General features: G+C 36.2%; 1 protein-coding gene across 1 annotated transcript; it reads right to left on the bottom strand.

Moving 5' to 3' along the window:
- Positions 1 to 10,731: 10,731 nt before the first annotated feature.
- On the bottom strand, positions 10,732 to 20,938 carry LOC140139510 (uncharacterized). The gene is made up of 4 exons (XM_072161237.1): positions 20,797 to 20,938; positions 18,391 to 18,497; positions 17,552 to 17,675; positions 10,732 to 11,246 (listed from the first exon to the last, which is right to left on the bottom strand). Exons 1-4 carry the CDS (start codon positions 20,849 to 20,851, stop codon positions 10,882 to 10,884), a joined length of 651 nt encoding a protein of 216 aa, XP_072017338.1. The 5' UTR covers positions 20,852 to 20,938; the 3' UTR covers positions 10,732 to 10,881.
- Between the last annotated feature and the right edge of the window lie 3,835 nt (positions 20,939 to 24,773).

The raw sequence follows: 24,773 nt of genomic DNA, 5'->3' as shown, positions 1-24,773 counted from the left end.
CTACTGCATTGGCCACCCCTGGTATATATTAAGTCTATGTAACCTTTATTGGGATATTCCTGTTGAAATCTTTATACCCCCTGTGGAAGACATGACCTTAATCCCGCCTTAATCTACCACAGAGGGAGTGTGAATTTCAAATGGAGTCATCACCCCATTTGAAATTCATACTGCGTGTGTGGGAGATTAAGGACAAATAAGGTAAGGGGGTGTAAGGATTTCAACTGGAAGAGCCCAGTTCAATTCTTTGTTGGGTTATTCCAGTTGAAATCCATACACCCCCTATGGAAGACATGACCTTATTCTACCACAGAGGGAGTGTGATTTTCAAATGGAGTCACCCATTCAGGTAATTAAACCCCATTTGAAATTCACACTCCCTGTGTGGAAGATTCAGGTCATGTCTTCCATAGCGGGTGTATGGATTTGAACTGGAATAGACCAGTTCACTCATTTGTTGATAGAATATGTGCAATTATAGATATGTCAGTTTTGAGAAATTTGAGCCGTAGAACAGTATTTACAATATTATTCATAATGTATGTAATATTTTGAGGGTTTAGTACAACAAAGGGCCATCTGCATTTTTGGCGATATTAAGGTTTTGGTACCAAAATAATTCTGTACACAAACCGCTATCTGCATTGAAATTTGTATTTAAATTACATACATTTCAAAATCAGACTTCCTGAGCAAAAGTACCATTTTGTTTAGTGCAGAAAGGGCTATCTGCAAAGCTTCCATAGAGTAACTGACAATGGCGCACCATCCTTCAAGAGCAGAGTGCATAAGCATCTCATTTCATGTGTTTGATGCTTAAGTTACTATACCCCTTCACTCTTTGTCTTTAGTGCCTAGGTACAATGTACCTATAGAAGTTCTTGTCTTCATGGGCTATTGTTCACTCTCGCATTTTATTAAAAAAAAAAAATTAAATGCAGGGGGTCTCTGGTGTTTTAGAGCAACAAACTATCTGCATCTGGGCTATCTGTAAACGTTTTTGCTCATCACCTCAAAATGCCCAATTTGTAGATATATTTGTTGCGCTAACCCCTCAATTTCGTAGTACCAGTTGTATTCTAATAATTATGTTTTAGTTATGCCATATATGTTTAAACTAATGTTATAACATAGAAATTGAATGTATGAAAAAAGCGATATACTTAGACAATAATAACTGCGCGCCATCTATTTTGAGGTCATTGTGTGAAATCGGAGGGTTTTGTTTTTCGGCGAGTATTTTTCCGAGGAGCGGTAGCTCCGAGGAAAAATACGAGGCCCAAAACAAATCCTGACAATTTCACACAATGACCTCAAAATAGATGGTAAAAGTTATTATTGTCATTCATTACCGTCGTATCTAATATTTTGAACAAATCAAAATGGCATTTTATGTTATTTTATGCCATAAAACGCTGTTAAATATAACCAGTTTTAATCATTGTTGTAACCTACAAAAAAATCAACCAGGCGAATATAACATTTGCGCCGACAACAAGAGCTACCAATCACAGAAGCGCGACGGCATCGCGTAGGAGTGTAAGCGTTGCCATAACGCGTAGCTTATACACGCACATGCAGCGCAGAAAGTCATTGTTGCGCGTCCGAGTCATTGTGAGTTATTAATGACCTCGCAATTAGTGCACGGTCAGGCAATCAATTTGCAGTCAATCAATTTTGACCCCTAAATGTATGTTTTTACATGATTTTAGCAAAAAGTAAAGGGAGAGTCCTGCAGTGTAATAATTTTGTTCTTGTAGAAAAATCTTGCTAGCTTGAAATTTTTCTAGACAGAACGTACTGCTAAATACGTACAAAACTTGGGGGACAAGATCCTGGCTGTGATGTTTATGTAGGCTGGTTTGGGTTATGTGCATGTATAAGCTTGAATATAAGGTAAATTCATCCCTTGAATATTGCTAATGGTTTATTAGACTTCTTTCAAGTCCTTTGGCGTCCATAGTTAGTGAATGTAAAATTCATGGAAGCTTTGCCACATCTTCCAAAAATTACTATTTCTTTCCAAAGTTTTGAAGTTAATATCTATTCTTTCAAAATAATTATTTACCATCATAACTTTGTGAAAATCTATTTGACATTTGAATTGCCAGATAGTGGACTTTCTTATCATACTTTACCCCAGGCATACTGTGCACTGCAGGGGTAGTGTTTTTGAGCAAAATGCATGCCATGCCCACAAGGTATACTTCCTCCCTAGCTCATGTTGCCAGCCAAAAATTCTGACCTGACTAAAAATCTGAGGGAATCCAGTTACAGTATTATGATACTTCGACCATGGGTCCTAAGAATAGCATGAATAGAGAAAAAGTAAGGAGAAAGACTTGATCAAGGCTAATGGTTTATAAGGTGTGTCTTTGACCACAGTGGTCAATGAATTCTCCTGTGCTGATTCTTGTAAAGTGTGCTGAGGTTTGTGGGGTTTCCAGTGGTGGGGGCATGGGGGAGGGGAAATGCCCCCAGTCAGAACTCTTGCTCCCCCCCTCTGTAAAAACCCAAAATTATAAAAATTTCCACTTTTTGCAGCAAAATTGTACCCCCCACTGAATTTCACCTCCCCCCTCCCATGCCCCTCCCAAGAAAAAAATCCTGGCACCGCCATTGGAGGTTCCCATTCATAGCAATGCAATACTAGGACTATGTGTACATTTAGATATCAATTTGAAGAAAAGATACTTATTACCAATGTAATAAATACATTATACTTGATATTGAAAACTGTACAGTAAATTTTGCTACTATGCATTGTATATTGACTTCAGTAGATTTTTGTGAATTTAAATTTTCATAACTTCAGCAGTATTACTTATATCACTTCTCACAATGTGCCAAATTATGCAGACATGGATATGCTCATGTAACTAACCACTTCCAAGTGATATCGGTCAAATAAAACTTTGCCAAAATAACACATGACTTTCGTGTACAAATACAGCATGCTTGTCATGTACAGCATGCTGATTTCATTTTTCATAGGCAAGTAGAGGCATATAGAGGTTATGATGTGTAGATGGTGCATATTTATGTATAAATGTTGTACACATTTATCATTTCAGGTGCCACTTGAAGTTGCTGAAATTACTGTACATACTCATCTTCAAACTTGGTATGGTGATAGAATATGGTGGCCTGATGTGCTGTATAGTTTTGTGTCCTGATAGTTGCATATTTATGAATATTAATAAGCTGATTTGCATATTTTAGCTACATTTTCATTAGTCCACTCTGCAGCTTAATTGCAAAGACCAATCAACTTCATTATTATGTTTTCAGAATCTTGCTTCCTATACCTCTCCACACAGTTTAAAACGTCAAGAAAATAGCATATTGGATGCATTTCGAATCCAATTTTAGCGCCACCTGGATCCCAATCCCCCGTGATTTTTAAAATCGCCGATTTGCCGCCAATTTTAATGCATTGCAAACAGCAACGACCGTATGTGAGACTAGCGAACATAAACGCACTGAATGAGACCATTCATTCATGAACTCGATTTTGTTTATTTTGCTGTCAAACCGGGAGAATTTGATTTTCTACGGACGCGGAAAGAGATGTTTAATTTCATGATTCTAGGCTTGAAAATCAACGTTGTGGTGTACTAAATGCATGTTTCAGCTGGTAAGAAAATGAAGAAATTAATGTGGTTTGTTGAAATATCTGTGGAAAGTACAAAAAACTAGCAAAAACCGGTGCTAAACCACTACGTAAAAGGTGCAGAATTCGGCAATCTCACATGCTCGGACATCAAAAATTATCAAATTTTTTGACCAAACCAGAGGATTTATACCTGCCAAGTGCCAAATATCACTTTTTGAACTAATTTAAGACTCTGCAAGGTGTGAATGATGTTAGCACAGACACGGTAGGGTTTTAGATAAGCTTATGAAATCGGCAAATATAGTCCACGGCCCAAGTGCACTGTTGCCTTGGCTCTTGCACTGGCTGCAGGCTTGCACTCTGTTTTTTGTAGCTTAAGTTACACTTACTTATCAGTTTATTGCCTATCAAATATCATTATAAACACTTTATTACTTCATATTTTTAACCATCATAATTCAATTATATCATTTCAAGCAACTTCACGAATCGACTCTAAATGTAGTACGTAACTTCATGAGACATAGGGATTTTTTCCCATTTTTTTCCTCTAGTGTTGGTAGGCAATCTCTGGGAAGTGCAGATTAGTAAATAATTTAGTGAAATGTATTTTACAATCGTTATATAGTTACGATGGATTTTTGAGACTTCTGACGAGCGCTACTGAATCGTCATAAATTTTGGTGAAATGGATCCCCATTGATGTAAGTGTTATGGAAACTTATGGAATTCGGAAGTAGGGCCAAAAAAAGTCCGAAATAGGCGAAAAAAAAATCAATTTTTTTTTCCCAATTTTTTTTTTTTTGCTCTAGGCATGTAAGATCAGTCGATTTTGACCCTCCCCCAAAAAAAAAAAATCACGAAAAAAATTTGAATTTTGTATTTTTAATAAAGATTCTGAAAACATAATAATGATAAAATTGGATGGTTTTTTTTCACCCAATGCAAAATTTATTGGTCTCGCTATGAGTTTTTAAAATATTGGACTCGACTACGTCTCGTCCAATATTTTAAAACTCATAGCTCACTCAATAAATTTGTGCATTAGTTCAAACCATCAATTTTATATCAAACATTGTATGGGGATTGGATATGGTGGCCTAATGTGCTATATAGTTTGGTGTCATGTTATTTGCATATTTCTGAATATTAATGAGCTGTTAATGTTATTTACACACCTTTGTGTGGGAGCCACCTTAATTACAAACTGTGTAATTCTAGTTTTAGCCCCTGGTATCAAAATGTGTGAATAACATTGGGCTCCATGTAAAATTGGAAACATATTTTTTCAATCATTTGCCCCCAAAAGAGACACAATCAAGGGAAAGTTTGCTTTTAACACAAGAATTGAGCGAGTTGAAATATGCTGACATTGCTCTTTGAGTGTAGAATTCTCGCTATTACGCAATAAGGCGCCGCCAGCGTTTGCGATGTATGTCGTGATGTATCATGGGAAAAGGTCGACATCAAGTCCAGCATAATCTGAATATTACCATGCTATTACATAGGAACACGTGACAATATTTTTTAGTTTGTCAAAATAAAGGTGTTACACGCGAATCGATACTCAATAATACTTAATAATGTGATTTGAAATGTGCACAATTAATTTTTTCTCTATCGATTTGCGTGTAATACCGTTATATTGACAAACTAAAAATATTGTCACGTGTTCCTATGTAATAGCATGGTAATATTCAGATTATGCGGACTTGATGTCGACCTTTTCCCATGATACATCATGATACATCACTATTACATCGCAAACCGCTGGCGGCGCCCTTATTGCGAATAGCGAGAATTGATTTGTGGTCCAGGTTTATGGTCTTCCAAGCACTTTGTGGTCTTCCAAACACTGGTTATATGCAGTGTGATTTAAGATGATGAGATATCCTCCTAAATGAGAGATGTTTGATCAGAATCAGATTTTATATTTAGTGCATCAGTCCAGTATGTCAGATTACTGGTATGATCTATTAATGATGTTCCATAAGCTGAGCAAGTATAATAACATTTAAAAAAAAACATAATAAAAGTGTATTTTAGGCCCTTAAATTCTTAGTTTGCTGTTTAAGATTTTTTTAAAGGCACGAAGTAACTTTTAATTATTAATTTTTACCGGTAATTACTTATTATTTTCTTTATTTTGAAACGAGTGGTCACAGCCAATATCAACAGTACATTTTAGCACTGTGGATTTAATTATAATTGCAATTATGGTTGATTTTATACATTGATAATAATGCAGGGGTGTTCTTTGTTTGTTCAGCATCATAGTTAGGATGATCAACGTAAGAAAGTATCAAAGTATCAAAATTAAAATGTCATTTAACAGAGAAAATGTCAAATAAAAAGCAAATAATAAAATATTTTGCAATTCTCACTTGGGAAGCGGGGGGAAAATAGTAAACTCAAAATCAATTGTGAGGGGCCTTATGTTGTCTTTTTGAACAAGAACTGACTGAAAAGTGTTATTTACACCCTGCTTGTTGACATTGTTGACAACACAAGTAATACATTTTTAATACTTATCAAACAATTTTCCAAGGCGGTCCCTATCATCGTGTGTGTTAATTTAATTCATGATTTATTCATGTTATTTATTTTCATTATTTGTACAGGGTGCAATAAAAAAGTGAACTTTGAACCTCCTAGATCCTGTTCTTTATCTATGGCGTTAACAGCAGCCCGGACTTGAGAATCGGATACTACAGATTATATGCAAATACACGTGTAATAAAGCATGGATATGTGTATTTAAACCACATTGTCAAAAACAAAAAAGAGCTAAATAGGAAAGATCTAAAACAAATGCTAATTAAGGTGGTACTACAACCCATGATAAATTTTTAACTATTTTGCATTTTTCTCAAAAAATAATAACACACTAGTATAGTAACAAAAGTTATGTATATTATAGGGGCAAGGGATCCAGTTACTACACTGGAATTTCAGTGACTCAAGACAAGCGGTACGCTATTTGTGATGAGGAAAGAGGTACCGCTAGAATGTACCCCATTTATTAACATATATGACCACTTGTTTTGAATCACTGATATTTCAGTGAAGTAATTGGATTCCTTGCCCCTAAAATATACATAACTTAAAATACCAGAAAGTTCTAAGTAAGTACCCACTAAACCAATGGAAGAATACCAACGAAGTGACAGAATGGTTCAATAACATAGATGATAAGAACAACAAATCATTTATATGCTTTGACATTTGCGAATTCTACCCTTCCATCACCAAAGACTTATTATTGAAAGCCATCGAATTTGCCTCTACCTACGTTAGCATTACACAACAGGATAAGAACATCATCCTTCATGCTAAAGAATCACTACTGTATGACGACAAAATCCCTTGGTGCAAACGAAGTAACACTAAATTCGATGTTACAATGGGTAGCTTCGATGGTGCAGAAACATGTGAGCTAGTAGGATTATACATTTTATCACAACTACAACATCTAGATATCGAAGTCGGACTATATAGAGACGATGGCCTAGCAACCTGCTCAAAAACATCCCGACAGGTTGAACTAATCAAAAAAGAGATATGCAGAATCTTTGCAAACAATGGCCTTAAAATCACCATCGAAGCTAACAAGAAATCCGTCGACTTTTTAGACATCACAATGGACCTAAGAACAAGTACCTACAAACCTTATATGAAACCTAACAACACCATCTTATACGTCCACAAAGAAAGTAATCACCCACCTTCTGTAATAAGGAATATCCCCGAAAGCATCAGCAAAAGATTGTCAAATATATCGTCCACCGAAGATATCTTTAACGCCGCAACTCCACCATACCAGGAAGCCCTAAAGAAGAGTGGATACAATTACGAACTGAAATACAACCCTGCTACCCAAAATAGCAATCAGCAAGCAAATAAACACAGACGTAAACGGAACATTACATGGTTCAATCCGCCGTACAGCGATACCGTTTCTACCAATGTTGGAAAGAAGTTTCTCAGCCTACTAGATAAATGTTTCCCTCCAGATCACCAGCTCAACAAGATTCTAAATAGAAACACCGTAAAGATAAGTTATAGTTGCATGCCCAACATGCAGCAACTTATATCAGGACACAACAAATATGTGCTGCAATCTACGAAAACATCTTTGGCTTCGACACAAAACACCACTAATTGCAACTGCAAAAACAAATTGTGCCCTCTTGATGGAAATTGCCTGATATCGGGAGTAATATACCAAGCGACGGTCACAAGGGCAGACAACCGCAAGGAAGAGACATATGTTGGACTTACAGAAGGCCCATTTAAAACAAGATTCAATGTCCATAACAGTACCTTCAAAAATGTAAATCAAAGATACGCCACCGCTCTGAGCAATTACATCTGGAACCTTAATGATAAGAAAGTATCATATTCCATCAAATGGAAAATTATTGCTCGAAGTAAATCGTACTCTACCAGCAGCAAAAAATGCAATCTATGCATTACTGAGAAATACTTTATTATAACTAAACCACAAATGTCAACCTTGAACCACAGAAACGAACTAGCAAGTGGCTGCAGGCATAGAAAAAAACATTTACTGTGTAACTATAAATAAGTCGCTCTTTTAGCATGTTTAGCAATAAGTAGGCCCAGACATGGATACGCACTTAAGACGCGTATTGTATTGCGCAACTTTAAGATACGCAGTTGCGTTAATTCCTCTTGCGCGCGCATCAAAACTCAAGACATATTCTTTGTCATTTTACACATTGCAACTGACGAGTGTGGATGGGTCAAACCATCCATACGAAACAAATTTGTATTGCGATGTGGTAATTTCATTTGTATAATAATAATAACTTAAAATATAGTTATTTTTTGAGAAAAATCCAAAATTAGTCACAAAAGTTATCAGGGGGTGTAGTACCACCTTAAAGTACAGATGGCATGTTGAAATGTGTACCCCTGTAGGGGCCACAGAATCTGTGGTAGGGGCCTACAACCAACCATGCCACATAAAAATGAGGTTTTTGTAGGATAACTCCCAATGATAGGTCGTGTATGACCTTTCTTGAACTCTAGCGGTCACCAGGGGTCAAATCCAAAACACCACGTCTTAAAATCAACATTGCAGCAGCGGTGTGATTTGTCTGAATTTTTCCAGATTTTCCAGATAACTCCCAATGATAGGTAGTGTATGACCTTTCTTGAACTCTAGCGGTCACCAGGGGTCAAATCCAAAACACCACGTCTTAAAATCAACATTGCAGCAGCGGTGTGATTTGTCTGAATTTTTCCAGATTTTCTGGATTTTTTGTGGCCAAAATTTACCCAATTTTATTGATTTTTGCCCAATTTCACGCTGTTTTTTCTGGATTTTTCACAATATTTTAATCACACACCTGACATTGGACCACATACTTCATGTGTGGAAATTCTCATGCGTCTATAAAGTTCACAACGCTCCCAGTTTGGGAGATTGGCAGAGGTCCTGGGTTCGACCATCTCTACTGAATTCCACGCACTGATTGCTCTTTCACACTAGGGAATGAAATGCATCAACAATCTTGGTTTTCAATTTTGATACTTTATTTATCAGCATAATACTATCGAAAAAATAAAGTTATAAAATGTTTATTTATATGAAAATTTCTTACAATAGCTGCATTGGTCTCGGGATTGGTCTCAATAATGCCTGTATCAAAATGATTGGTACCCATCAGTTTCCAGTGATTATGGATAGATGCTACATCAACATACAACATAGATCCATCTAATTTGTATATAAACGTTATTAAGGGATCTGGAATGAGCGTTTCGACAGAATTTTTTATGGAACATGAGAGCACCTCAGACCTATCGAATTGCATTCTGAATACGAAGCATGTCTTTCTGATATCAAATAATTTTCATTTTTTGAAAATCACAATATAATACAAATTTTATGACAAATTATACAAATTTGATATTTTTCAAATTTTTGATATATAACAGTCCTCGAAGTAAATTTTATAAATCTAATGATATATTCTTAAAGTGTATTTAGCTGGGAGGAAAAGCCGACGATCAATTGAAAATTTTGACCTTTCATATTGAAGATATGGATTTTTTCCCTCAAAAGACCTAATATTTTTGGTGTTTTGGGGGAAAAATCCATATCTTCAATACGAAATGTCAAAATTTTCAATTGATCGTCGGCTTTTCATCCCACCTACATATATACACGTTAAGTATAAATCATCAGAAGTTTACTTCGAGTACTGTTAAATATCAAAAATATCAATTTTTAATGATTTGCCATCAAATGTGTATTACATTGCGAATTTCAAAAAATCAAAATTATTTGATATCAGAATGACATTCGTATTCAGAATGCAATTCGATATGTCTGATGTGCTCTGATGTCCCACAATAAATACTGTCCAAACGTTCATACCCCTTCCCTTAAGAGTCCAAAAACGGCATTTTTTATGCCCATATTGAGAGGATCCAATGTTACATTTCGAAGAGACGTGCAGGCCTTTCAATCAATATCAAAACTGACGGGTACCAAACATTTTGATACAGCTTGTGAAATAAACAGACTTTTGAGGTGAGCGGGGAGCAATAACTCTCCTGAAGCTCTGCACATAAATACACCCCGGGGGGGGGGGCACTCAACTTTAGAAGTGACGGGTATGTGCCTACCGGCGTCGCGAAGTAGGTGCCTATCAGGAACAAAGCGTTATTTTAAAAAAGGGGGTCATTGGGTACAAACAAAATAAAAATGGGGGTCACTGGGTAAAATATTTTGAAAAAAGGGGGTCATTGAGTATACGATTTTAAAAAAAAGGGTCATCGGGTAAAAAAATGGAGCAACATTTTGAAAGTTTCGGCAAAATTTTCAAAAAATTGAGCAAAATTTGAAAGTTTCGGCATTATTTTTTGGCATTTTGATGAAGCTATTCTAGAAAGTCTAGAAAAAAGGGGGTCATTGGGTAGCCGCAACCAACCAAAAAGGGGGTCTTTGGGTAGTCATAACTAAAAAAAAAGGGGTCATCGGGTATGACTTTTAAAAACTAAGGGGGTCATCGGGTATAGTCGACTTCAAAAGAGGGGGCCTATTGAGGCACATACCGTCACTTCAAATTTGAGTGCCCCCCCGGGAAATACACCCATGGCATCAGATACAATACTCAGTTATTTTCTTGCTCATGTTGAGTTGCTACTTTTAATCTTTCTTAATATTTCTCTCACAGTTGATAATCACCATGATTACTTTAGATTCATGTAATTTTTCATCACCGCCAGTATCACCCATCAACTACTTGTTTCGAATCATTTAACAGTGGATCTCCATCATCAGGTGTATGATCCGAAGTTCTTTCGAGTTCTTGTTGTACTTCTTCTATCCTCTCTTTTGTTAAATGAGTAGAAACGTTTTTCTTGTGAACATTAGCATTTTCATCATCTCTTGTATTGTTTTTCAATTCATCAGATTCAGAAGTTCTATTGTTTGCAATAACAATAACATTGTCATGTTTTGTTTCACATTCCTCAGTTAAACCAGGAATATCGCTGAAATGTCCAGAGTCCGATCTGATTTCAGCGTGCTGATTCTCAAAATGGACAGATTTTGATGACACGTCGGTTTTGTTGGTGACACATTTCCCGCGATCTGAAAAAAACAAACTACAATCAATTTTTTGTTGCAGTGTCAAAATGTTTTGTTCGTGTCTGGTTTGCACGACCAATGCGGGGACCAATGCCCATAACAACTTGAAGCTACATATAAAACAGATACATTTAAGTGGGTACTACACCCGGCCCAATTTTGTGCGTATTTTTACATTTTTCTCAAAAATTGTAGCGCATTGGTGACAGGTAAGATATGTATATTATAGGGGCAAAGACTACAACTACTGCACTGAAAATTCAGCAACTCAAGGCAAGTAGTTCTTGATTTATTGATCAAATATTGATTTTCTCTCATTACCTAGCTGGGGGGTTTACACCCCCCAGCTAGGTATTGTAATCGGTCGGGTTCTTCCGCTGGCAACAAACCACTGTAATCTAACCGTTTTCTTCCGCTGGCAACAAAGTTAGTACGAGGAACCCATACCGTAGTAGCTCTGCACAATAGGTAGATAGATAGGGCAGCACCAATACGAAAATGTCATACCGATAAATGATGTGTCTGTTTTGACCGTTAGTTAGTACGAGGAACCCATACCGTAGTAGCTCTGCACAATAGGTAGATAGATAGGGCAGCACCAATACGAAAATGTCATACCGATAAATGATGTGTCTGTTTTGCCTGTTATTTTAAGTTTGTGTTGCGAACTACAACAAAGTGAAATTGCACATGTTCTTTTGCTCATCTATCAGGGCACAGTTCTTGAACCCCAATATATTTGTATATTCATTGAATAACCTTCGACAATAATGGGTACAAAAACTCATACCCTGTTCTCAAAATGCAATTATCATCTGTTCGTCATCCAAGCCCAGGGAATGTGTGTATGAGAGGATTGATGGCTAATATGATTTTGGAAGGGCTCAGTGGGAATTGAAAGGTTACTGCAAAAAACTTGAATAATAGTGACAGTGATTGGTGTACACTCTAAATTAGAAAGACAGAAGCAGTAATGGCATATTTATATAGGTTTTTAAATAGAAATTTGATTTTGATATGAACCATGCAGGTGTGTTAAAGGCACTCCTTAACAGTAATTGTAGTATAAATTTATGGGTTTAATATTATGTTTACTATTAAAAGTACTAGTATTAGGCTCTGGCTTATCTTTTGATTTTGATTTTGCACCCATATTTTACAGACTTTGGTGGTATGTTTGGAAACAGGGGATTAATGAGCCAGGCTTTAAAATGTTTAGCATTTATTTCTATAATATGTCCGACCTCTTTCTTTGTATTAATGAAAGTGTTCTCTGGCCTCTTTCTTTGTAATGAATGTGTTTTTGGCTTGATTAGTAATTCCAATGTTAGTACCGGTATATAAAACTATCAGATGTGTTTCCTTTGCAGTAGGAACTTTAATTCTTTCAGTGCCATTATCATGGCAGTTAATATCAAACTCTAACTAGCATTTGTTTACAGGCTCTATGTTTTGTTTAAGTAAATGATTGTTGAGGATTTTCTTGTCTTCTGATGTTAGGGTTTTTGTTTTATACTTATATCTTAGAGTATGTATCTTATTTTGTTTGATTAAAACATCTTGCATTAAGTTTTATATTTGAATCCCAGTTCCTAATTTATTTGTGTGGTTTAAAACATTAACAATTGGTGTTCTTGTATTTTACAGGGAAATTAAACATGGTTTAAGATTATGCGCAACCCAAAAATAGCTTGCAAATGGAATAGACCTACATGAATGCAGGACATGAATTCATTTGTTTTCCCTACCTTTTTTTTTTTTTTATGAAGTTGGGGAAAATAGTATAAAAGCCTTTAAAAGTCTATAGTAATTGGAAACTGTAAAAGAAGTGCAAGAACCTGTTCATGATACCTCCGAGTCCACTGGGTATTATACTGTGCGTGCGGAAAGCACTAATGTGGTGCCACATTACATTTGATGTAGTATATATGTCATGGACTGTAACATTTGAGCTGTTTAACCACCTTAATGCTCTGCATGCTAGCCATAGGCTTCAACATAAAAAGTTCTAGTTTTGAGATATTTTTTCAAAATATCAAGTCCTATCTTAAGAACCACTGAACCAATACCAGGCTTGTTTGTACTCATTTTAATGCATATTTAATGCTGCTTCCAAATATGGTAATGAAAATAAACAATTATGAAATTTTTGGGAAAAAAATGAAACTTGTCGTCTGCAGTCGACACCCGCGTGGAGAGAGTTAAGGGGTCAATTGGTCAGGGTATACAAGTAATATTGTAAATCATTTCTATTGCACAACCTTACAACAAGTTAAAACTGCATTTCCAAAAGGTTTCAGTGTTAGATGAATTGGTCAGTGCATCATGGTATGATAAATGTGTACAGTTTAATGGTACCAGTACATTTTATTGTTATCATGGTTATCACCCATTTCCTGTTTTCTGTAATCATGGTGATCTTGAATGAGAAATACTAGCTAGTACTAACAAGGTAAGACTGATCATAGTTTAATTAATTTAATTCTATTTAGTGATAGTTACAGGACTATTCATGGGTATTGGAATAATTCTGGTAGACCCTGCGCACAAGTATAACCCTAACCCTAAGCAACCCCAATTATAACCCTAACCCTAATCCTCCCCGTTTATAAACCTAACCCTAATCCTAACCCTAATTTAAATTTAAATTATAAGGGGGTTGTCATTTTCTTTGGAAGGGGGGTCATGAATATACTGGGGAGTGGGGGTCATAGAATTTTTAGACCAATTATAGGGGTTATAATTTTCAACACCCAAAATAGGGGTATAGAATTATTAAGGGCTGGTGACTCAAACTTTTCGCGCGCTGTGCATGTGTTCTTGCACACAATCTTTCATTATATAATGCAAATATTTTGCGCATATAGCGCGCCTTCTTTACACACACAATTAAATTTTAACTCACTCCACACACTTTCTTTGCTCTAAAGTTTTGATGCGCTCCTCGCCTTTGTTCCGGCAATGAATAATTTGTCTTGAGTCTGTGTAGGTGGAAGTGGGTGGGTGTGTGTGTGTGTGGGGGGGGGGGGGTTCCTATTCATGTTTTAGTCCAAGACACAATGTTTATCATCACCGTTCAACATCTTTATTAACCACTCCCGTTTACTAACTGCTCCTGTTTACTCTACTAGCTCCCGCTAGTTTTGAATAAAATAAACACACTATCTGTGGTCATCTTGTGACTCCCTACATTTTGGTCATCAAAAGTATTATGCCCACCCCGTATTTTTCTTTCCGAAAATTTATGACCCCCCTGTATATTTGGGATCCTCCTTCCAACGAAAATGATAGCCCCTAATATAAGGGGTATTTATGGGGCTCAAACTCAGTGACAACACACACCGACACCGCCTGGCTAATAATTATTTGGTGCAGAAGGGACACTAAAATGAATACACGGGATCGATACACGTGAATTGCTATGCACGATTTTGATATCAGACGAAAATCTTCTGATACCGGGTTAGAAAATGATGAATATCTCCCGTCATGATTTTTTCTCAAGAAACCAGATTTGGTCTCATAAACTTGGAAATACGTGTTGAACAGATATGATAGTCGCTAGAATGCGCTTTGAAAATTGGCCGTGCGCTTTGAACTCAAAATTTGACCATTTTATATTGCGTTGGTCCTGTTATGGACTACAGCGTGCAGCGTGTAGTACAGCTGCACTCACTGTAGGCAGTATAAAAGTCGATGACCATTGACCTCAATGGGGTATACAAGCTTAATCACGCACAACCAAGATCGATTACCCGGCTATTGTGAGTAGCCTTAGTTATGTCCCTCGACTAATTATTAGTTTAAAAGAGCTTTAAAGGTTTGAACCAAATGGCTAATCGTGGCTGTGGATTTAACCTACCATGGCGATTCCTGCCATGAAGATATAGGGTCGAAGACACTGTGCAACAAACCTCACAACCAGGGGAACATTTTGCAGGGGTCATGTCAAATCTTAGAATTGCTGCATTTTCTGGCAATATGTAGGGGGTACGGAGCTCAAACTCAGTGACAATGAACTTGATGAGAAGAGTAACATTTTGGAATATTTTGCATGGATCAGGTCAAAGGTCAGCTGGGGTCAAATCTTCGAATTTCAATATCTGGACATCTGTAAGGGTACGGGGCTCAATCTCGGCGACAACCTCATGACCAGGGGAACATGTTGGAACATTTTGCAGGGTGCAGGTCAAAGGTCAGCTGGGGTCAAATCTTCGAATTTCAATATCTGGACATCTGTAAGGTGTGCGGGGCTCAATCTCGGTGACAACCTCATGACCTGGGGAACATATTGGAACATTTTGCACGGGTCAGCTCAAAAGACATCATTCTGGGGCCAAATCTTAGAATTGCGTTATCTGGACATCTGTAAGAGGTACAGGGCTCAACTCGGTGACAACTCATGACCAGGGGTGAATTATGGAACATCTTGCAGGGGTCTGGTCAAAGGTCATCTGGGTCAAATCTTAGAATTGCATTTTCTGGACATCTGTGAGGAGTACAGGACTCAAAACTCGGTGACAACAAACCTCATGACAGGGGAACATTTTTGGAACATTTTGCAGGGGTCAGATACCTCCACAACACCAACATGCCCCAGCTAGGTTTGTGGTCTATGACCACCATTTGCCTCTAGTTTTTGACTGTAACTCCACAACTGTTGTCTGTGCTGAAATAAAATGTTCAGTGCAGTAGTTGTAGTCCTTGCCCCTATATAATATACATATCTTACTTGTCACCAATGCGCTATAATTTTTGAGAAAAATGCAAAAATACGCACAAAATTGGCCAGAGCCAGGGGTGTAGTAGGCCTACCCCCTTAAATATGTAATTTGAATTAACACAATTCTCAACAATTTGTCATTATGTTTCTTTTTTTAAACTAAAACTTGTATAATTATAAACAAAACAAACTTTTGTGCACTTTTTAATACAAATTAATTCCAGCATGGTTCTATTCTTCTTTCTTTCCATGTTTACAATATTATAAATTTCTTTCCCCTAAAATATTTAAAATAGAACGCTGGTGTTTATAGTTGTGAGTTTATAAATAAATAAAAGCATTATTATTTGAAGTTAAAAACACCCAAACTTGTTGCAGTTTCGACTGTCAAATCTGATTTATTCGTGTGCAAGTAGGCCTAAGCATGAACCTTTTTTCAAATTTGGTTCATGGGAGACTTTTGTAAATTGAAATATTGTGTGCTTAGCAAACATAATGATGCTTAATATATTTCTTGACTTGGTCTTAATTGTCTACATTAAACAAACTGTGCATACGTTAGCTTACGTTGCCAAGGTGCTTAAAAGAGAGGTTAAATAAAAAGAAGCCAAATTTGTGACATGTATCATAGGCCTACATGTATAGCACGTTCAAATAAAAATCTCAATCAATTTATTTGACTTTTCAAGAAAACTTCACTCCACTATTTCAATCACTCGCATGAAATTGAATTACATATTGCGCACGTACAGGTACTTTTTATCACATTCTATAAAACAAAAGTGTATTGTTGATATGATTGGTCGTTACTATGGTTACCGATGACAACAAACTCTGCAAGGGTCTTGGTCATAGTAAATTAGGGACCTGGCGATTATTTTATGGAATATAATAAAATTTGAAGGGACCTGGCAAAAAAATTGATTTCATCGATGTACATTGAAAGCTATTGAAATTGGTATCAGATAGGTCATGTATAGGTTTGAAGAATGTTAAAACTATATTTGCTTAAAATACCGTACATCACGTATAGGCCTAGTATAAACAGCAAAACGTGTTCAATTATTGTTCTGTATAACGAACAAAAAAGGTTCTAAAAAAAGCTAAAAACGGTTCTAAAAAGGGTTAAAGAATCCTTTAAAGAACATAATAGGGTTCTTTCAGTTTAAATAACCTTTTTTCTTGAGGGTTCCATAATTCGGACACAAAACCCTTTAAAGAACATAAAAGGGTTCTTTCAGTTTAAAGAACCTTTTTTTCTTGAGGGTTGCATAGAGGACATGAAGGGTTTTCTTAAAGAATCCTTTAAAGAACATAAAAGGGTTCTTTTAGTTTAAAGAACCTTTTTTCTTGAGGGTTCCATAATTATAGAGGACACAAAACCCTTTAAAGAACATAAAAGGGTTCTTTCAGTTTAAAGAACCTTTTTTCTTGAGGGTTCCATATAGAGGACACAAAAGGTTCTTTAAGGCTTTTTAGAACCTTTTTGCTGACAGTGTATGAGGAGGAAGTACGGAACAAACTATAATCTCAGTGATAACAAGCTTTAGAACCTGCAGTATGGAAGAAGGATATTATAAATTACCACGTGTGTTCTGCGAATAAAGTGAGTCGATTTGCGTTGGAGCTGTACTTCGAGACCACGATGATCTTACTGTGCTGCTTGTTGATAAAGTCTCCTTTTCAGCTAATACTCGGTCTGATAATGACTGAAAAGGGAAAGAAAAACATATCTTTTTATGATTAATTAACCACGAAGAACCACATTTTATTTCTAGAGGATCAACATTTACATTCCACCCCAACCGTATTCACAACAATTGTTTTTAAGCTGTGTTTTATATGAATTCCCGGGGGGGGCACAACTTTGGAAGTGACGGGTATGTGCCTACCGGAGTCGCGAAGTAGGGGCCTATCGGGTACAAAGCGTTATTTTAAAAAAGGGGGTCATTGGGTACAAACAAAATAAAAAAGGGGGTCATTGGGTACAATATTTTGAAAAAAGGGGGTCATCGAGTATAAGATTTTTAAAAAGGGTCATCGGGTAGAAAATTTTGAAAAAATGGAGCAAAATTTTGAAAATTTCGGCATAATTTTGAAAAAATGGAGCAAAATTTGACAGTTTCGGCATTTTTTTGTTCCATTTTGATGATGCTATTCTAGAAAAAAGGGGTCATTGGGTAGCCTCAACCAAAAAAAAGGGGGTCATTGGGTAGCCGCAACTAAAAAAAGGGGGTCATCGGGTATGGCTTTTAAAAAAGGGGGTCATCGGGTATAGTCGACTTCAAAAGAGGGGCCTATTGACAGGCACATACCGTCACTTCCAAAGTTGAGTGCCCCCAGGTATGAATTAAGAATGCTAGTACTGAAACCAATTAATTAGTCTCTACAGAAACTAAATAAAACTATACTCAAGATATTTACCTTAGCTTTGTGGTATGTGATACTACGGTGTTTTGCAAGAGCACTTTTCCTCTCCTCCTTCGCACGAGCTTTGGTTACTTTGTCAGTTTTGAGTGGGATTGGTTGAACTGTAAGATGTATAATATGAAAATAATAAGAATGTAATAATAACGGTGATGGTGATGACGATGGTGAGTGATGATGATGACAGTGATGATGATGATGACTCAGATGATGCTCCTGATGATGATGGTGGTGATGATGATGGTGATGTGGTGATGATGATGATGATGATGATTGATTATGATGATGATTGATCGATTGGTGATGATGATGATGATGACGACGGTGATGATGATGATGATGATCATGATCATGATAATGTAGTGATGATGATGACAGTGATGATGATAACTAAGATGATGCTCCTGATGATGATGGTGGTGATGATGATGGTGATGGTGGTGGTGATGATGATGATGATTGATTGATTGATTATGATGATGATGATTGATTGGTGATGATAATGATGATGACAATGATGATGATGATTGATTGATTGGTGATGATGATGATGATGATGATGATGATGACGGTGATGGTGATCATGATCATGATAATGTACGTTAATGATGATGATGATGATGATGATGACGGTGATGATGATCATGATAATGTACGTTAATGATGATGATGATGATGATGATGATGATGATGATGATGATCAATTCAAAATATGTTTTTCAGTTGTTCCCCATCAGCAAACATGTTTTAGGTAATCCTGTTTAACATAAATATCGAGTTATATCATGCACGTTTTCAAAACGTTAAATATGAAAAACCCTGCAACAACATTTCAAAAATTGTTGTACAATATATTTGTTGGCAAACATTTGCAAAATCGTTTGGCAACACTTAAATAACATTTTGCTATAATGTGTTACAGCAAGTTTTCAAAAATGTTTTTGAATGTTATCAAAACGTTTTATACCCTTTATATAATCCGACATTTATACGTTTTGTGCTTGGTGGGTCATCTGTATAAGAATGAATTAGTCCAGTCAAAGTGGGTTTTGACTCACCACTAATTGCAACAGAATTTTTTTCACTGCTATAAATGTCAGAGATGTCCCCAGAACAGCATACAAAAAGTATACTAAAATATACTTGGTGGAAAGGTAGTTTTTGGCGGGAAAAGGTCATACGGGGGTCAAATTTCAAAATCGCTCCAATCATTTTAAAAACTATACCAAATCATTTTAAAAACTATACCAAATTATTCCTCTAGTCATAAGGATTCAGAAAAAGTATAGTTTGCCATATCTGTGATGTACGGTTCTTGAGTTATAACCGAAAAGGTCAAAGGTCAAATGTTGGGTTCAACAGAGGTCAAAAAACTAAAAATTGTCTGATTTAAACCAAAATGGTCTCAAATTGTTCGGCTTGCAAACATAATTCATTTAAAGAATATTTGCACTGTTTAGGTTGTTTAATTAAATGCATAACATCGAAAACTAGGTCGGGGTCAATAGAGGTCAATGGTCAATGACCTCTTTTACCCTGCTACCTAGGTAACGAAACGTCCAAGATATGGCAAACTATTCTTATTTTGGGGTGTTTTTAAAGGACGAACACATTGAGACCATTTTTAAGGAGATCAGAGTATTTTTTCGAAGTTGACCCACGTGGAGCCCAAAATTTGACCTTTGACCCTTATAACTTGAGAATGGTACATCACAGATATGACAAACTATACTTTTCTGAATCCTTAAGAGAGAGGAATGCTTTGGTATAGTTTTAATAAGATTAGAGCAATTTTGAAATTTGACCCTGTATGACCTTTTCCCGAAAAAACTACCTTTCCACCAAGTATATTTTAGTATATTTTGGTATGATGTTCAGGGACATCTCTAAAATGTATAAAAGTGAAAAAAATTCTGTTGCAATTAGTGGTGGGTGACACCACTAATTTGTTTAGATTGACTGGACTAAATGTTCAACTGTATAAAAAGAGGAGGCCCTTTTTCTTTTCTTTGTTTCAAATGTGAGATTCTGAGGGATAAACCCTAGTAGGCCTCCTACAGATTTGGAAATGATTAAATCAAATCAAATCAAATTAGTGGTACTACAGATTTGGAAATGATTATTATTCTCAATAAACTTATTTATATAAGGTTTCTTTTACAAAAAAGCATTCCAGAGTCATGTTTGCGAAAAATCTAAAGAATATTGGAAATTGATGAGGGAGAGAACAAAAATATTAATTTAAAAAAAATTATACGCATAATGAAAATAATAACAATGTTATAAAATATAAATGATAACAATGATGACGATTTAGAAATATAAATATAATTTGTAATTATTATTAAACGCCGGTTCGAAATAAATGACATAATTGTTTACTATTTCTTATCATTTTCTTACCTTTATTTGTGTTTTCAGGAGACATTTGAACCATTCCAGACGCAATACATCCCATATTTTCAAAAGAATGTTCATATATATCCTTACAAAATTAGGTAAAAAGTTCAGAGAATGAACCGCATGACTGATGTGTGTTGGTCAAGACGTACAATTATCATCTGAAAAGAGCACGCTGTAAGCATGGTACTGGTAAGCACGTATTAACCAAACGTCATTCCTGGTTCTCAGCGTCTATTTTGCTGAATAGAAGAAAATTTTACTCTCGCCACAATGGTGTTATAAATTACAATGGAAACCACCTAAATAATCTCAGAAAGTCGATAACTCTAGATGTGACGTATATAAATAAATAAAATAGTTCTGGTTGAGTTGGTATACAGTACGTCGAGTGCGGTACCAAACTTCGGCAAACATTTTTGTTAAGGGATCGTGTTTAGATGATAAATAGGCCTAATTCTAGTAAAAAATACTATCAAAAGCTCAAACCTGTTGAAAACATCTATAGGGCCTAACATAAAATATTGCAGAGTTATTTTAATTGTTTAAAAGTAATGGCCTATTCGTTATTTTTATTTTTTTATTAATTATTTGGGATTCTCTTTATTGATTGACTGTCCTTCAAAATGCTGACGCAAAAGACACTGCATGCACTGATGACGCAATAAATGGTATCGATTCATTAATAAGAGAATATGTTTGGACCCAGTGAGTCCTCTGAAGCCGCTGAATACCTTTTTCTTTATATTAAAAAAACTTATAATAAGGCCAAATAAAACAATAAACATATTTCACGTCCCCTCCCGCTTCCGTTTGTGAGGTTTCTTCAAATATTTTTTTAATTTTTTTAAATACAGTTAGGCCTATAACTTTTCAAAAAATATGAAAAAAAAAAAGATGATTTCTATAGGGCCTACCCTTGCTAATACACAAGAAATACTTTTGGAAAGTTTTCAGATAATAAGAGGGGGCCTACCTCTCAGAACAACAAATAAAAAGAGGCCTCCTCCTTTTTCCAGGCATTATTGTGTACGCTAAAACAGCTCTAATTATGGGTGTACACCGATTTTGCGATAAAAAATACAAAATAAAAAGCCCTCCTCCTCCTTTTTATCAAAAATCCGGACGTGAAACGTGTTTTTTATTTTACTTGGCCTAAGGTGAGTTTTCATTTTGCTTGTGTGAATTAGTTTCAAATAATTATGTGGTACTACACCCCTGAGGTATTTTTTCATTTTTCTCAAAAAATAATAACACACTGGTAACAAAAGTTATGTATATATTATTGGGGCAAGGAATCCAATTACTACACCGAAATCAAGGTAAGCGGTTCGGTGTAGGCCTAGTATATGATTGGAAATGAGGAAATAGCAATACCTTATTTCTATGATAAATAGGCCTATGAATATCGCTTGTCTTGAGTCACTGAAATTCCAGTTTAGTAATTGGATTCCTTGCCGCTATAATACTTTTGTTACCAGTGTGTTATTAGTTTTTGAGAAAAATGCAAAAATAGACACAAATTTTTCGAGGGGTGTAGTACCCCCTTCAAAATAATAATACACTGGTAACAAAAATTATGCATTATTATATAGGGGCAAGGAATCCAGTTACTACTGGAATTTCAGTGACTCAAGACAAGCGGATCGCAATGAAGCAAAAAGGTACCCCTAGAATGTACCTCATTTCTACATATGAACCACCTGTCTTGAATCACTGAAATTTCAGTGAAGTAATTGGATTCCTTGTCCCTATAATATGCATTAACGTTTTTTACCAGTGTGTAGTTATTTTTGAGAAAAATGCAAAATTAGTCACAAAATTGATCAGGGGGTGTAGTACCACCTTAACCCACGTTATTTATATCTATTCCCATTCTATAATATGAGTTATGCATGACGCAAATAATAAAATTAATTTATTTGCTACGCAAATAAATTAATAATATAATGTGGTTTGACCAAATGGAGCTAAAATGGTTTGACACCAACTATTTCTCCTGGACTAACCATTTTTCAAACCGGCAGCCACTACCTTAAAATGGGGTAACTTCGGTCAGCGGGGTAACTTTGGTCGGTCAAATATATTTTTTGAAATGGTCTTATTTCCGTACAGCAATATTGTTTTTAGTCATATTTGGTGTCAATTTGTTACGAAATATATTTGGAAGAAATAATAGTCGCTCATGTCCAATTTCCTTGAAATCTACTAAAACAATTTGATTTTTGAACAAAAATGAGCATTTTTTTACATTTTTATCAGATAAAATAAAAATCGATATTTTTGCAAGGGGTCAAATGTCACAAAAAATAACAACTTGCTCATTTACAGCGAAGATCAATTTTTTTGATTTTTTTTTCTTCATGGAATGTAATAGGCCTACTCCGGGGGGGCACTCCCACTTTGAAGGTGACGCGTATGTAGGGCTGTTAAGACCCCCCTTTGTCAGCCTCGCTGTCACCCAAGACCCCATATTTTTTACGAACACATGCGCATGCTCTGTCACCCAAAGACCCTCAAATTTCCCATTTTATCTGTCACCCAAAGACCCTTACAAGTCCAATTTGAACAGCAACTTTCATTTATCACTGATTTTGTTACTTATTTTGAAAAAACAAAGAAGTTGAAGCCATTTAGAACTAGAAATTTGATTTTCGAGGTTTCTGTGGCGCTGTTTCGGCTCTCACCAAAAGATTCCATTTTAAAAAAAGGTCATGTTCTCACCCAATGACCCCATAGTTTTTACATTTTGCTCTCACCGAATGCCAAAAATCATGCTCTCGCCCATTGACCCCATATTTTTTACATTTTGCTCTCACCGAATGCCCCTCAGTGTGAAAGTGCCAGCCCTACACTAGACTACCTCGTAGTCCACTTGCCCATTCCGCAGATACTCTGGATATTGTATTTAAGCTTAAAACTCTGATTTAATTAATGTGTGTACAATTGATAGATTTTCACATCTGATCTTATCAGTCACCCTACACCCTCTGTTTGTTAGCTCCCTATTTTTAACCTGGAATTTCGCGATTAATAAACTGGCAGATTTTAAAATCAGAATTGTTCAGTGAAGTGCCAATACAATCATGACATTATGATATGTTGCATTCAATAATCTAAGCCTACGTACACTTTACTTTTACTGTCACTAATATAATTATATAAACTTTTTCATAACAATTTTATACTAGTAGGCCTATATATTTTGATGTAATAAATATCAGTATAATTTCGAGTTCAACTGAATGCTTTCATCATGATTAACATTAATAACATGCTTTTATTTATCAAAAATAGACTATGGCATAGTCTAGCCCTACACCTATATCCATTTCATATTGAAGTGCCCCACCCCCCGGGGTAATACTCTGACCAAAGTTGCCCCAAATGCGGGGTAACTTTGGGCAGGCTATTTTTAACCCCTAGGGCACCCTTAGGGAGTGTTCATTAATACTTTGGTAGGGGGGGGGGCTGGTCTTCCTCAAATTTTTCGCTCGAAAACTTTTTGCCCCCGCCCCCTCGATGGACCGCTTAACTTTTTTGCAGTGGCGTAACTAGACATTTTCATTTGGGGGGGCAAGCAAGCAGGGCAAACATAATAAATGAGGGGCAGGAATCCATCACCTTTTGGCGACAAAAGAAGTGTATGGTACAAATGCGCGCGAAGCGCGGGAATATTTTTGGCATATTGAAGCTAAACTGGTGACATATGGTAAAAAAGTGGAATAAATGCGCGCGAAGCGCAGAAAAATTGTGTTTTTAAGGTTAAAATGACCAGATATGAGGTTAATTAATAACTCTCAAAGTAGGCCTACTTTAACTTTTTCATTTGGGGGGGCAAACAGGGGGCAAGGGTTCAAAATGGGGGGGGGCTCCAGCCCCCCCTGCCCCCCGCTGGTTACGCCACTGCTTTTTGAACCCCCTCTTTTGACAGACAAAACTTTTTTGCCCCCCCCATTATCGTATAACAAACATACCCC

Source organism: Amphiura filiformis, chromosome 18, assembly GCF_039555335.1.
Source record: "Amphiura filiformis chromosome 18, Afil_fr2py, whole genome shotgun sequence".
NCBI lineage: Eukaryota > Metazoa > Echinodermata > Ophiuroidea > Amphilepidida > Amphiuridae > Amphiura > Amphiura filiformis.
Note: the sequence above shows the minus strand (reverse complement) of the source record. Positions and strands in the feature narration are given on the sequence as shown.